Source organism: Silurus aristotelis (genome assembly GCF_946808225.1).
Source record: "Silurus aristotelis genome assembly, chromosome: 15".
NCBI classification, from domain to species: domain Eukaryota; kingdom Metazoa; phylum Chordata; class Actinopteri; order Siluriformes; family Siluridae; genus Silurus; species Silurus aristotelis.
In genome coordinates this window covers 22,927,922-22,943,638 of record NC_139588.1, presented here as the reverse complement: position 1 = coordinate 22,943,638, position 15,717 = coordinate 22,927,922, and the positions used below count along the sequence as shown (strand labels likewise).

General features: G+C 40.4%; 2 protein-coding genes across 3 annotated transcripts in view; one reads left to right on the top strand and one right to left on the bottom strand.

Annotated features, from left to right (window-relative positions):
* Nucleotides 1–1,245: 1,245 nt before the first annotated feature.
* pigh (phosphatidylinositol glycan anchor biosynthesis, class H) lies at nucleotides 1,246–6,764 on the bottom strand. Of its 2 annotated transcripts, none has more exons than XR_014536928.1 (5): nucleotides 6,359–6,764; nucleotides 4,219–4,428; nucleotides 3,348–4,125; nucleotides 2,697–2,783; nucleotides 1,246–1,914 (listed from the first exon to the last, which is right to left on the bottom strand). XR_014536928.1 is itself a non-coding variant. In XM_083562791.1 (5 exons), the coding sequence occupies exons 1-4, from the start codon at nucleotides 6,536–6,538 to the stop codon at nucleotides 2,709–2,711; spliced, it is 549 nt and encodes a 182-aa protein (XP_083418917.1). In that variant the 5' UTR covers nucleotides 6,539–6,741; the 3' UTR covers nucleotides 1,246–1,914; nucleotides 2,697–2,708. The 2 variants fall into 2 exon arrangements, 1 of the variants encoding a protein (XP_083418917.1); XM_083562791.1 differs by having other exon boundaries at nucleotides 3,348–3,431; nucleotides 6,359–6,741.
* Nucleotides 6,765–7,092: 328 nt separating this feature from the next.
* zfyve1 (zinc finger, FYVE domain containing 1) overlaps nucleotides 7,093–15,717 on the top strand; it is a 13,230-nt gene continuing 4,605 nt past the window's right edge. Inside the window, exons 1-8 of the mRNA XM_083562631.1 lie at nucleotides 7,093–9,114; nucleotides 9,198–9,702; nucleotides 10,554–10,768; nucleotides 11,098–11,204; nucleotides 13,126–13,234; nucleotides 13,308–13,405; nucleotides 13,491–13,608; nucleotides 13,783–13,953. Of these exons, the coding sequence (XP_083418757.1) occupies nucleotides 8,638–9,114; nucleotides 9,198–9,702; nucleotides 10,554–10,768; nucleotides 11,098–11,204; nucleotides 13,126–13,234; nucleotides 13,308–13,405; nucleotides 13,491–13,608; nucleotides 13,783–13,953 (1,800 nt within the window). The 5' untranslated portion in view covers nucleotides 7,093–8,637. The remainder of the gene's footprint in view (nucleotides 9,115–9,197; nucleotides 9,703–10,553; nucleotides 10,769–11,097; nucleotides 11,205–13,125; nucleotides 13,235–13,307; nucleotides 13,406–13,490; nucleotides 13,609–13,782; nucleotides 13,954–15,717) is intronic.

The window sequence follows — 15,717 nt, the reverse complement described above, 5'->3', positions numbered from 1 at the left end:
TGCTTTGTTTCCACACGGACGGTTGATGAGGTGATACCGGAGAAACTGCACCTCTTATAATTTTAATACGGATTACAGATTTAGATAATATTTATATTCGGTTTATTTTGGTTTATTTAAAAGTAAAAAAAATTATTTTAATATTTAGTATGTCTGTCAGGCGAATGTTTACTGAGATTCAGGTTTTTTTTTAAATTATTTATGCGTTTGTGAAGAGAGCTGGCAGAGAGCGCCCCCTGGCTGTTGTCTGTATTTTTTTGTTATTATGAGTGTTTACAAATAAAAGTAGAACCTTTACAGATAAAAATGATGTATTGATTTTATCTGTCAGATCAAAAAATACACAGTAATTTATGTTCGTTTCGGTACAATGAGGAAAAAATGCCACTAAACACACCGGCGCGTTTGTGGACCCCGAGAGGGTAAATAGTCAGAGGTGCTGATTTGGGACTCGGCGCGTCAACAAAACAAATGTTTACTAATTAAACATTTATTTATTTATATATGAGTAAAGACTTGACATCATGAATAAACGTGTATACGGTTTTATATTCGCCACTTTCATATTTATATATTTATCTAATGAATGTATCCAGGTTGAAGATCCACCATATAGAACACAAGCAGAGAAAAGATGATGATGATCAGGAATGTGTCTGTTCTCAGTCATGTTTACATCACTGACTCCCTCTGTCTCATTGGTTTGTGCTTCTTTTTGAACATCTCAATCCACATTGAGTCTCCACTCGCTCTTATAATGTTCCACCAGATTCTGTAGATACTTGTGCACATTTAACCATAAGGTTGGTAGTAAAGTCCGGTACTGATGCATGTGAGGAGGCCTGGGGGCGCAGTCAGCGTTCACATTCATCCCAAAGGTGCTCAACAGCTCTATAGCACAAGATCTTCCAACCTATGGAAAGCAGATCTTCATGGAACTGGCTTTGTGCACAGGAGCATTGTCACGCTGGAACAGGTTTTGGGTCTCCTGGTACAAGTGAAGGAGAAACATCATGCCACCGCACCCAAAGGTGTCCTTTACAATTGTCTGCCTCCAATTTAGTGGGACCAGTTTGAAGAAGAAGCACATATGTGAAGAGGAGAAAAAAACAAAGCAAAACTTTAATTGTACAACTTGTATTTCATTATATATATATATATATATGATGAAAGCACCTCGTTGTCTCCCCCTAACGGTCACATCAGGTTACTGCATGTAACTTAATCAGAAAACAGAAATCAGGAAGAAAAAACAACTTTATATATCATTTTAATAAGTTTTAGAAATACATGACATCGTGGAAAAAGAGGTTGGAATACACTTTATATTATTAACACGCTGTAACATTTTTCCTAAGAATCAACAGTTAAAAAAAAATGTATAAATAAAGTCCAGTATTAAAAATTCACAGTGCAGCTGAATAAGTTAATTTTTACGATTCCTAAGGGGATGTTAATAAATACATTAATCAAATATTAATAAACACTATGTTCATTAGGAATCCCACACACCAGGTTTTAAATAGTTAAAAGTGAAAAGAAAAAAAAAAAATTGCCGCCACTTTCGGTAAAATACAGTATAGAGAATGAGAAGATAACTTAATAATGAAGTTAGGATTAAATAATAATAATAAAAATAATAACTAATAAAAAAAACTATTAATACAATTCTATTTATTTGATATTTATTTTATGCATCACATGAATAATCATTTGTTTGCTTGCATGTGATGAAACCACCTGATTCTCATTTATTGTTTATTTAAATTATTCTCAGTAAAATGTTGAAAGTCTCCATATGTTGTGTTTCAAAACACCGAGAATTTCAAGAAGAAAAAGAGAAAAACAGGCTGAAACACTCGAGACGTATTGCTGGATTGGGAAATCAGCTCTTGCAGGAATTTTCTTTTTGTGCTGATGAGAAAGAAAAAGAAACGATTTAGAAAAGATGAAAAAAAAAAAAAAAACATCAAACGACAAAAAAAAAAAAAAAAAAAAATCAGGAAACGAAGCACAATTTTGTTCTAAATTTAGAAATCATTTAATTTTTTTCCTCTTATAAAGTAATATTATAATTCATCTGTATATAAACACAAATAAAATACAGCTTCATATGCAATTAATCGTGATCTATAATTGTTTTCGTTTCTCCGTCACCATAGCGACCGAAAAAAAAAAAAAAAAAAGTACTGACACTTTAGACTTCTTATTTCAATGTACCATAAACATCCACTTTCAGAAAACTTCAGCACACGGAGTCTCAGTTGTACAAACCACGTTGAATGATCTGTTGCTATGGAAACAAACAAACAAACAAACAAAAAAAAAACAGCTGCTGGTTTTGAAAACCTAATCAACACCTCCTGACCAATCAGGATCCAGGATTCGACAAGCCCTGGAGTGTATAGCGGTTTAAAGGGTACGATGATGTACAGATACAGTTCACCCATTCCACATGTATATAGCAGGAGATCCTGAACATCTTCCAACCCATTAAAAGTATATCTTCATGGAGCTGGATCTGTCCCAATACTTTTGGCCGTGTGTTGATTGAAATGACTCTTAATTACAGCAAAATGCAGTTTCAGTGGAAAAACCCTGGGATTTTGTTGAACAGAAACAGAAGTGAAAGCTCTATAAAGACCCTGGAGAATGAGAGAGGAATCGCAGGAGATCCTCAGACCAGACGTCTCTACCTGTCGGCGTTGTCATGGCGTCTGCCCGATGATCTCCTGACAGCTCCTATACACCTGCACCAGGCAGTTCAGCCTCGGCTTCGAACTCTGATGGAGAAAACGCAAAGAGCAGAACGTTTCCTCAGAACTCTTATTCACCACGTAGCAACAATAAGACTGAGAAGCATAGACGAGGTTCACCACGCGGTAGGGATCTATAGCGACTGAGATCTACTAGGAAGAGTCCTGGTGGATCCAAACTTCTTCTATTTAAGGCCACTGAGCTCGTTAGGATCAGGATCTCTCTCCTGTTCGTTTACTTATTTTGTTAATTGACTTTTTTCACACCTGCCTAATACTTTATCACATACTGTATATACACATTTATATATAAATATAGTATAGAAAAGTTCTCTTATCGTTTTCTCCAAACATCAATCAAACACGCACTTGTACCGAGTTGAATTTACAGGCGCTCTAGAAACCCCCAGTGGCCACTTTAATAGGAACACCTGTACATCGACGTGGTGATCTAATCTTATTTAGAGAAGCGATGAGATTTATTTGTTCTAACGGGTCTTTCTGCGTCCTCACACCAGTCCCAGGTCGTGTCCCGTCGGACCACGTGAAACCGACGCACTGCATATGGACGTGAGGGAAATGAACACAAACCTGGAAAAGAGGGACGACGCTACTGACTCCGTCCGGCTCCGCGTGATCCTTCAGCAGAATGCACAGGTAGTAGATGATCCTTTGCTGGAAATAAAAATCAGACATGTTGTGTTTTCAGAGTGGGAGGGGCTTAGTCCCTCTATCTCTCTCACTAGCCAATCGGTGAGCTAGTGTACATATATGGAAGAGGCTGGATCGTGGATCGTGTAACAGTAGCTCTGAAAGTGGTTATGGCACGTGGAGTTCTCATGAGTCGAATACACGCACTGGCCAGTTTAATAGGAACACATGCGTTCACATGGCTCTCTAATCTACAGGTCAAGAACTTCAATAAATAGTTCAAACATCAGCATGAAGGACACATCTCTGTGACTTTAACCCTGAGCTGGATGGTGGTACCCCATGGCCTGCTTTGAGTTTCTTTATAGCCGATGATCTCCTGCTGGGACCAACAGTGTGTAGAGTAAGTTCCAGATGCCACAGATAAAATAATGAGCACCTCAGGATGCACAGCACATCAAACCTTGAGGAAGACGAACTCCACTTTTCACTGCCATAGACTTTAGATCTATTTGTACTAAGCAATGACAATAAAGATGCGTCTGTCTGAGTCTCTTTTCCTTCATGTTGAAGAACCTCAAGCTCTGGACCTGTACCTGCAGAAGCGTAAACACTGTGCTGCTGTCACATGGCTGGCTGATTAGATAACTGTATAAAAGAGCAGGTGTGTGTGTGTGTGTGTGTGTGTGTGTGTGTGTGATGAGGTTGTGGCATTTTCCTGGTAAAGAAGAAGGATTAGAAAAGAATCAGTGACTATAATACTGCTCTAGCTCCGACCCATCTTCCTGGTTCAGGTCTGAGTTTTCCTCACCATGTGAATGGCTTCGTTGATGACGATGTCTTTGATCCGGCTCATCTCGATGAAGGTGGTGCTCTCGCGGCCCGAGGCGTACGCGGAGGACAGCTGGACGCCGAGCGAGCCGACGATGAGAAGCGTCTCGTGGTCCACCTTCACGAAGTGGATGTGCAGCAGCATTCCCAATAACGTAACCATGATGGCGGCCGACAGAACCGCCGTGTTCTACAAGGCAGAAGGACAACGTTCACACGACAATATTTATCACTATATTTATCACTATTTTTTTTATATTGAAAAAAAAAAACTCTTTTCAGAAGAACTTTTTGTTCTTATATCCCAATTCTGAGAGGTTTATTACGAAATTAATAAATAACAATTATGTTTATTTATTTATTAATATTTCTTCATGGTTAAATATGACCTCATGATGCGAGAGTTCCATCTGTTTACTTTTTAATGTAAAAATATTCTACAGGAAGAGTTTTGACTTCACACCGCACCGATCCGAAGAGCAATCCGATCTCAGAGGGGGAAAAAAAAAAAGGTGGATCAGTTTAGCGGTTGACCGGTAATGGATTTTAGTGATGACGATATCTAGGTTGGATTAGAAAAATAAATAAAAATAAACAGTACTGAATAATAAAATTGTGCTAGATGAAATAAATATGAATATAATATTTGTATAAATCAATAAATATTCAGGAAAATAAAAAAACATAAAAAAAAAAAAAACTGAACCAGAAGTAACACTGCAAATAAATATACAATCAAAATAAATTAACAAAAAAATTTATAAAAAAAAAAAAAAAAAAGAGAGATTCGCTCTATTCTCATACTGTATAACGCAACCCGGAAAAACTATTGATACTGATTTTTGCAGATAGCCGATAGTTCCATCTATTTTTTCGATGGCGACGAATTGGTTGACGTCTAGATCAGATAGATTTTTTTATAAAAACCTAAAAAAAAAAAAAAAAAATAGCCAGAAATCACTTAGATTTTATTAAAATTAAAACTAGAATAATATATTTAACCTTTATGTACATAAATCCAAAAGTAAATTTATATTTCTCTATATTAATCAATGTACTGAAAAAGAAAATTGTAAAAAAATATTTTTTAATAAAACAAAATCTAATAAAATTTTTTTATAAAATAAAAATTATATATATATATATATATATATCCTAATCACAACACAAAAAAGCCTTCGCAATCTTTGCAAACATATATAAAAAAAAAAAACAACTAATGTACATAAATATTCAGCCTTCACCATGACACTCAAAACTGAGCTCGGGTGCATCCTTTTTCCACTGATCATCCATTAATTGTTTCTACAGCTTGATTGGAGTCCACCTGTGCTCAATTCAGTTGAATGCACAAGATTTGGAAAGGGACACAGCAGTCTTGACATGAGAGCCCACCTGGAGTTTGCCAAAAGGCCCCTGAAGGATACTCAGACCATGAGAAACAAAAATTGAACTCTTTCACATGTCCTCATAAATACCACCCCAGGACTCTAGGGGGCGCTAAATTACCACTAAGGCAAAAATATCTCAATTTCTACCGTCTGCTTGATTATAATATCCAGCACTATAAACAGTGTAGAAACACAATGTCATAAAAGAAATCTGTAAAAGTTGCTGGTCTAGAAAACCTAATCAACAATTCTGGACCAACCAGAATCCAGGATTCCAGGAACCGGAGGTTAAAAAGGTGCATGATGGTCTACAGATCTGTAAGCTTCATTAATGCTGAGAAATATATACTATATGGCCAAAAGATTTGTAGACATCTGACCATAAGATTGGTATGTGCTTCTTCTTGCACTTCTCACACTTAGTCTCACTTATAGTAACCTCCACTCTTCTGGGAAGATGTTCCACTAGATTTTGTGGAGATTCATTGAGCTATAAGGGTGTGAGTAAAGTCAGGTACTGATGGAGGTGAGAAGGTCTGGATTTCTAATTCGGCTGAAGCTCTTTAGCAGGCCACTGAAGATCTACTCCAACCCATGTAAAGCAGCTCTTAATGAAGCTGGTTCAGGACACAAGTTTGGGTCTCCAACCAGAAATGTGTGGAAAAGTCAGGTGTCCTGAGACCTTTGTCCATAACGTGTGTGTGTGTGTGTGTATGTGTGTGTACTCACCTGGGTGAGATAGAAACCTGTATATGCGAGCAGCCACACGGTGCAGGTGAACATCAGGACCCTGAGCAGAGAGAGTTTGGCGGAGCTGACGGTGAACTCTCTGCAGAAAGGAGAAAAATCCTGGCAGGAGAACTGAATCGGATTTCCATTGATGTCAGTGAACTCCTCCTGCTCGGCCATGTTAGATCAAGGTTATATTTAAAATAATAATTATAATATTAAAACTATAAAATTCGTGCGAACGTCGAATTTAGGTTTTAAAAACTACTCCACGTCTTTGCAGAAGAAAAAAAAAAACACTACCTCGTCGCCTCCATCCACGCTGCCTGCGTGACCTTCAAAACTCACGCGCGTTGCCTTCTGGGAAACCGAGTTTTCGGAATCTCAATGAAGTCGCTTGTTTTATCAATATGGTTCGCACCCGGATAAAAAGGCGTATTGCTTGTTAAAAAAAAAACACAAACCACTCCATAATAAGCGTCAAATATTTCACACACAAAAAACACAATAAAAATCCACCAAACATTCCCGCGTATAGACTACATTTCCCGACGAACCTTGCGCACGAAAACAACTCGATCAGCTGATATTCCTGGGGAACCTCTTTCACCCCACCCGTATTCCGGATATCCCGCCCTCTCGGCAATGATTGGATGTCGTATGCAGCCGCGCGCGTAAACAATATATCACATCTAATCACATCACGAGAACGGGAACGCGTTATCCAATCATAATGTAAGGGGCGGGGTTTGTCCAATATGGTTGGAAGGAGAAACAAATATATCCACCGCTGGCAACAGGACTCTACCGGGGAGCGGATATAATATATATTTATGAACGGTGTTGGGAATTGTGTTGGTTTTTAACGCTCTTGTTTGGATAATTGATCAAATTCATGGCGATTGTTGAAAATCCGGGGTTTGTTTGTGTATAAAACAGGGAGGTATTGGGAAAGGAGTTGTTTTGCTAGGTCAAGGCGGTGTAGTAATATTATCTGGGTAAAGCACACTTTAGAACAGACTCGATCCGGGAATAAATTCACGTGAATCTCGTGATATAAATAGTTGTGCGTGTGTCCGAAGCGTGTATTTACCGCTTTTAGATCAGATACAGATGCGAATGCTGCTAATGAACAAAAGCCGAACACGTCAACATCGGTGCGGTCTGATTATTAAAATTATACACGAGTAAAATCAACAATTAAATAATCAACCCGTCAATAACATTCACTTATATATTATAATTATAATAACAATATTTAAAGACGAGTCCAGGCGCCTGTCAGTGGCTTTAGATTACATCAATACGTTTATTTCTTCATTATTCATATCGTGTTTTTAAATATTATTTCAAGAATAAAAAAAAAAACAACAATGTATAAATATTAAATATCAGTTTATTATTATTATTATTATTATTATCTCCACCTTATTGTTTTTTTTTATTTATTTATTTTCTGCTGTTACCCTGCGAACTAACGCTATTACATATTGTACACGACTTCCGGTTACGTACTTCCGGGTAATATAATAAAACATTTTATTTTAAAATCTTCCCCTCTTGGAAGACACTTTAAATACACTATTGTTTAAAAAAAAAAAAACAAATATATAAAATTCTCAATTAAAAAAAAAGGTTTACCATAAAAACTGGTACAAAACGTAAATAATTGATTAGCATGCTAGCTACTTAAAAAAAAAAAAAAGAGTATAATATTAAACTATTAAACCGTGCTTGTTAAAACCTAGAACTCCAAACTTTGCTGTATTTATTTGTCTATTTATTCATTTTACAGTAAATTTTAAGAAGTTTCTCTGGGTAGCCCAATCTGGCAACCTGGTTTCCATGACAACCCTGTCAAGATAAACCATTCACAATAGCCACTACTAATAAAAATAGCTACAAGTCACTAACAAAGTTAATAATAATAATAAAAAAAAAACGTATACGTTGTAAAATCACGATCCGTCTCTTGTAAAAAGCGTTACAGAGAAACTCGTTATAAAATACGGTGGATATTTTTATAATGTGTGTAATAAACTCGTTTTGATTCATTTGGATTTGTCCGATTCGACAGTCGTGATTGATTTTGCTCGGGTGTTTGTTTTTCTGAAGTACTTTGACTTGTCCTGTTCAACAAAAAAACGTCAGATAATGAATTGATTTAGAAGGTTTGAGGTGACTGCATTTTTTGGGGCAAATAAGGGGTTGTTTTGGGTCACGACCCTTACAGTAGGGTTCATCCCCACACCTTCCCGTTATATAAGTTCAGTGGCAGAATGAGTGGGGCCGGAGACAAGGGCTTTAACGGGGTCCTGGCTTGTCAGGAGAGTTACGTGTGCGGTGGATCGGACGAAGCCGCGTTCGAGTGCGACGAATGCGGCAGCTTGCAGTGCGCACGATGCGAACTCGAGCTGCATCGCCAGGAGCGCATGCGCAATCACGACCGCATCCGGATTACACCCGGACACGTTCCGTTCTGCGACCAGTGCAAAGGACATGCGGGAAGTCCTCCGAACGGGTCACGGCACCGGGCCGTGGTGCGCTGTCAGGGCTGCAAGGTCAATTTATGCTTGGACTGCCAGAAACGTACGCACAGCGGCGTGAGCAAGAGGAAACACCCGATTTCTGCTTATCCACCGTGCAAAGTTCCGGAAAAGGCCAACGCAGACGACGGAGATTCGCGCGACGACGAGAAGGCTCAGCTGGAGAAAGTGCACAGCTTCCTCCTGGTGAACGAGAAAGAGGAAATGCAGGTGTGTTGATCGGCCGGACGTTTAAGGTGTTAAAATCATTAACAAATCAAAAGTCTTACGTCAGATTTTTGTCTCCCAAACAGGTGAAAGACGCAGACGAATTCGTCAGCAGGCTGGGTTGCGCCCCTGACGAGCTCCTGAAGGTGGTGTCCATCTTTGGGAATACGGGAGAGGGCAAATCCCACACCCTCAACCACACGTTCTTCCGCGGCCGCGAGGTTTTCAAGACGTCTCCCACGCAGGAGTCCTGCACGGTCGGCGTGTGGGCAGCGATGGACCCACTCCATAAAGTAGTGGTCGTGGACACCGAGGGGCTCCTGGGAGCTGGAGCTAACCAGGGCCAGCGGATTCGTCTCCTGCTGAAGGTCCTTGCTGTGTCCGATCTGGTGATTTACCGCACGCACGCCGACCGGCTGCACGACGACCTTTTCAAGTTCCTGGGCGACGCCTCAGACGCTTATTTAAAGCATTTCACCAAGGAGCTAAAAGCCACCACGGCCCGGTGTGGCCTGGACGTCCCGCTTTCCACCCTGGGGCCGGCCGTGATCATCTTTCACGAGACCGTCCACACCAAATTACTGGGCTCAGGTCAGAGATAGAAAACGACTATCGATATAATCTCTATAGGACGTTCAAATTTTCTTGTCCTTGCACCATTTCTATACCTTTTTGAAAACTATGACCTTATGAATATGCAAATAAGACCCTTCCCAGACTCCTCCCACCATCCCTAATAACCTACAACAACCTAGCCAACTTGGCTAGCTGGATAACAATATCTCAAATCTCTTGCAATAATGATAAAGTTAGAATCAATTTTATTTCGTTGCTTTTTAAAAAAGCAACAACAAATAGTTATAATATGTGTAAAAATTATAGAAATTATTTAACATAAAATTTCAAATGTAATGTTCAGCCCATTTGTGTTATTTTTCTATTTCTCATTAATATTACCCTGAAATATTTATTCATATTTATTATTCATAATTTTTACGATAAGGACACAATATTTATTATATATAATTTATTATAATTTAACTTTTCTTTAAATTGTTTGAATGGTTTTATAATGATTAATTCATATGAATATAAATTATAAAATATAACATTTTTAATAATTAATTATACAAACTATTATACTTATTATTTTTGTTGTTTGAACAATAAAATGTACAATTTGTTTGATTCTATATAATAAAAATAATGCTTTATTGCAATAAATATTTAAGAATAAAAAAAAGGATTTAATAAGAAAATAACCTGATAATTGTATTTATTTTATTTTTCAGTTAACTAATTTTAATAATAAAAAAAAGCCTTAAATTATTCAATGTGATTTATCAGAAACGTTTTTTGTTTTTTGTGATGTTTTATTATATATTTTAGCACACAAGTAAAAATCTGGTATGTAAGCTTTAAAAAAACATAAATTTTTGCAGACAAGCCCTCGGATTCAGCAGAACGTCTTCTCCAGGAGCGTTTCCGGAAGCTGGGTCTGTTCCCTGAGGCGTTCAGTTCCATCCAGTACAGAGGAACTCGAACCTACAACCCTCCGACCGACTTCAGCGGCCTGCTGCGAAGCGTAGAGCTTCAGCTGGACAACACCACCACCCGCTCGCCACGCACGGCCTGCGTCATCTACAAAGCCCTACATGTGAGTTTTTACAAATATCCAGATTGTTGTAAATAATATAACTATATATATTTCTATTATCTATTACAAACCAATAACTTTTTAGAGAAAACTCATTCTATTTATATTTAAAAAGCTCATACTGTAAATGTAGTATCTAAAGAGGTATTTAATCTCTAAAGCTAAATTCTAAACATCATAATATTATAATAACATTATTATAGTAACATTACAACTGTTTTCAAATAACCGTAAGTCTAAAAAGAAAGTGTGTGTGTGTGTGTGTGTGTGTGTGTGTGTGTGTGTGTGTGTGTGTGTGTGTGTGTGTGTGTGTGTGTGTGTGGTCTCAGGCCCTGAGTGAGCGGTTTAGTGGTGAGATCCCTGATGAGCAGCTGTCCAGTAACTCCTTCTTCCCTGATGAGTATTTTACCTGCTCCAGCATCTGTCTGAGCTGCGGGTGAGTGTCGCATCAGCAACCACATTCAACCTCTGTACCTCTAGACGAAACCCCACCATTAACCCCTCTGGACCTCTATACTAAACCCCACCATTAACCCCTCTGGACCTCTAGACTAAACCCCACCATTAACCCCTCTGGACCTCTAGACTAAACCCCACCATTAACCCCTCTGGACCTCTAGACTAAACCCCACCATTAACCCCTCTGGACCTCCAGACTAAACCCCACCATTGACCCCTCTGGGCCTCCAGACTAAACCCCACCCTTGACCCCTCTGTACCTTTAGACTATCCTCACCCTTGACCACTCTGGACCTCTAGACTAAACCCCACCATTAACCCCTCTGGACCTCTAGACTAAACCCCACCATTAACCCCTCTGGACCTCTAGACGAAACCCCACCATTAACCCCTCTGGACCTCCAGACTAAACCCCACCATTTAACCCCTCTGGGCCTCCAGACTAAACCCCACCCTTGACCCCTCTGTACCTTTAGACTATCCTCACCCTTGACCACTCTGTACCTCTAGACTGAACCCCACCCTTGACCCCTCTGTACCTCTAGACTAAACCCCACCACAGACCCCTCTGTACCTCTAGACTAAACCTCACCCTTGACCCCTCTGTACCTCTAGACTAAACCACACCCTTGACCCCTCTGTACCTCTAGACTAAACCCTTCCCTTAACCCCTCTGTACCTCTAGACTAAACCCTTCCCTTAACCCCTCTGTACCTCTAGACTAAACCCCACCCTTGACCCCTCTGTACCTCTAGACTATCCACACTCTTGACCACTCTGTACCTCTAGACTAAACCCCACCCTTGACCCCTCTGTACCTCTAGACTAAACTCCACCCTTGACCCCTCTGTACCTCTAGACTATCCTCACCCTTGACCACTCTGTACCTCTAGACTAAACCCCACCCTTGACCCCTCTGCACCACTAGACTATCCTCACCCTTGACCACTTTGTACCTCTAGACTAAACCCCACCCTTGACCCCTCTGTACCTCTAGACTATCCTCACCCTTGACCCCTCTGTACCTCTAGACTAAACCACACCTTTGATCCCTCTGTCTCTAGACTAAATTCCACCCTTGACCCCTCTGTACCTTTGGGCTAAACCGCACCCTTGACCCCCTGTACCTTTGTGCTAAACCGCACCCTTGACCCTTTCTACCTCTAGACTAAACTCCACCCTTGACCCCTCTGTACCTCTAGACTATCCTCACCCTTGACCACTCTGTACCTCTAGACTAAACCCCACCCTTGACCCCTCTGAACCTCTAGACTATCCTTACCCTTGACCACTCTGTTCCTATAGACCAAACCCCACCCTTGACCCCTCTGCACCACTAGACTATCCTCACCCTTGACCACCCTGTACCTCTAGACTAAACCCCACCCTTGACCCCTCTGTACCTCTAGAATATCCTCACCCTTGACCCCTCTGTACCTCTAGACTAAACCACACCTTTGATCTCTCTGTCTCTAGACTAAACTCCACCCTTGACCCCTTTGTACCTTTGGGCTAAACCGCACCCTTGATCCCCTGTACCTTTGGGCTAAACCGCACCCTTGACCCTTTCTACCTATAAACTAAACCCCACCCTTGACCTCTCTGTCTCCAGACTAAACCCCACTCTTGGCCTCTGTCTCTAGATGAAACCCCACTCTGTCGCTAGAGTAACCCCCCCCCCCCCTACTTTTAACCTAAACCCCACCCTTGGCCCCTGTCTCTATATTAAACCCCACCCTGGATCTCTCAGTCTATACACTAAACCCCATCCTTGGCCTCTGTCCCACCTTTGCCCCCATCTGTCTCTAGACTAAACCCCACCCTTGCCCCCTCTGTTTCTAGACTAACCACACCCTTGCCCCCTCTGTCTATAGACTAACCTGTGGTCTTGTTTTCAGCTCGGGGTGTAAGAACAGTATGAACCACCTGAGAGAAGGCGTGGGCCATGAGGCCAAACACCGCTGCCGCTACTCCGCCCACTTCGACAACCGCATCTACACCTGCAAGGTACGTCCCACTCGATCTGCTCTGTGTGCACCCCCCGTCTTTCAGGGCTTGATGGGTTTGTTTCCTCCTGTAGGCATGCTACGAGAGCGGGAAAGAGGTGATCGTGGTTCCGAAGACCACAGCGTCTTCGGACTCGCCCTGGTTTGGGCTGGCCATTTACGCCTGGTCTGGGTGAGAACACTCCTGATGTCTGGTACAGATGAGCTGAGATGATTCGCCCGGGCTGGAAGGTCAATCTTATTTCTGTTTCTCTAAGGTACGTGATCGAGTGTCCAAACTGTTCAGTGATCTATAGAAGCAGGCAGTACTGGTACGGGAACCAGGATCCGGTAGACACCGTGGTTCGGACTGAAATACACCATGTTTGGCCGGGGGTGAGAAACCTTTTTTTTTGTGTGTGTGTGTGTAAGATGCTGAGTTACTGTATAATAGCTCCCATTATACGCTGTACACACACACACACACACACACACACACACACACACACACACACACACACACAGAGACTGCATATCTTACTGATTATTTTATTTATCTCCATTCTAAAGTCCAACGGATTCTCGAAGGACAACAACAATGCTGCACAGAGGCTGCTGGATGGAGTGAACTTCATGGCTCAGTCCGTATCAGAGCTGAGTGTCAAACCTGCCAAAGCGGTCACTTCATGGCTCACTGACCAGATCGCTCCCGCTTACTGGAAACCCAACTCACTTATCCTTGTAAGCGCTCAGAGCAGAAAACATCCTGTTTTATTTATTTATTTTAATTAATTAAGGTTTAAAACAGAATTTCAGGTTTTCACATCGGGCCGGTTAAATCAGATAAATTCAAATATCAAAAAATTATACGTGAGATTATATATAGTGTATACAACAATAATGAATGTTTTAATTTTAAGATTATGATTATATAAAAAAATATCCTAATATTATAATTGTATAATAATAATAATAATAATAATAATAATAATAATAATAATATATCCTAGAATTATAATTACATAAAAATTAAAGTAAAAAGTATAACAAGATACTTTTAATTAGATGAAAACTCATTTTAAAGATTTTAATTATGTAAATGTTTATAATTATAAAAAAAATCTCAAGATTAGAATCATAAATTGTTTCATTATTTTAATAATAATAATAATAAAAAAAAAAAATATATATATATATAATGATAATTTAAATAAATTTTTTTTATTGTATTTCTTTTTTTTTTTTTTTTTTACTTTTTAAAGATTGTTTGTGTAATCTAAACATTTTCGTGCATTTAATTGCCATATTACAACGAAATGCAAGTACAAATATATAGGATTTGTAGCGATTGGCCAGGCAGAGGAACCGAGCTGGGAAGGATGTGCTGCAAGTTAGAGCAATAAAGGATGGAGAGGGAAATGTGTTGACTAGTGAGGAGAGTGTGTTGAGAAGGTGGAGGGAGGATTTTGAGCAGCTGATGAATGGGGAAAATGAGAGAGAGAGAAAGTGTGGAGTTAGTAAAGCAGGATGTGGATAGGATTAGTAAGGAGGAAGTGAGAGCAGCGGTTAAGAGGATGCACTCTTCTGCAAAGTCGGTTGGACCAGATGACATACCGGTAGAAGCGTGGAGATGTTTAGGAGAGATGGCAGTGGAGTTTTTAACCAGATTGTTTAACAAGATTCTGGAAGGTGAGATCTTTAAGCATAAGGGCAGACCTGCAGTAACTACAGGGGAATTAAGTTGATCAGTCACACCATGAAGTTATGGGAAAGACTAGTGGAAGCCAGGCTGAGAGAAGAGGTGACCATCTGTGAGCAACAGTATGGTTTAATGCCAAAGAAGAGCACCACAGATGCCTTATTTGCTTTGAGGATGTTGATGGAGAAGAATAGAGAAGGTCAGAAGGAGTTGCATTGTGGATTTGTGGATTTAGAGAAAGCATACGACAGGGTGGAGAGAGGAGTTGTGGTATTGTATGAGGAAGTCAGGTGTGTCAGAGAAGTGTGTGAGGGTGGTGCAGGACATGTATGAGGACAGTGTGACAGCAGTGTGCAGTAGGAACGACAGGCTGGTTCAAGGTGGAGGTTGGACTGCATCGACTCTGAGCCCTTTCCTGTTTGCAGTGGTGATGGACAGGTTGATGGACGAGGTCAGACAGAAGTCTCCGTGGACTATGATGTTTGTGGATGATATTGTGATTTGTGGTGAGAGTAGGGAGCAGGTTGAGAAGAGCCTGGAGGGGTGGAGGTACACGCTGGAGAGAAGGAGAATGAAAGTCAGTAGGAGTAAGACAGAGTACATGTGTGTGAATGAGAGGGAGGGCAGTGGAGGGGTGCGGTTACAGGAAGTAGAGGTGGAGAAGGTGGAGGAGTTCAGGTACCTGGGGTCAACAGTGCAAAGTAATGGAGAGTGTGGAGAAGAGTGATAGCAGGAGTGATTTGTGATAGAAGAGTATCTGTGAGTGTGAAAGGGAAAGTTTAGAGGACTGTGGTGACAGGAGGTGG

Bases quoted from the DNA above. Each gene is read 5' to 3' on its own strand.
- pigh (XM_083562791.1), bottom strand. From the start codon at position 6,538: ATGGCCGAGCAGGAGGAGTTCACTGACATCAATGGAAATCCGATTCAG. The intron at 3,432-4,218 runs GTGAGGAAAACT...TTTTATTTCCAG, and splicing joins TCAACGAAGCCATTCACATG to CAAAGGATCATCTACTACCT. The intron at 2,784-3,347 runs GTTTGTGTTCAT...TTTCTCCATCAG, and splicing joins GCGTCGTCCCTCTTTTCCAG to AGTTCGAAGCCGAGGCTGAA.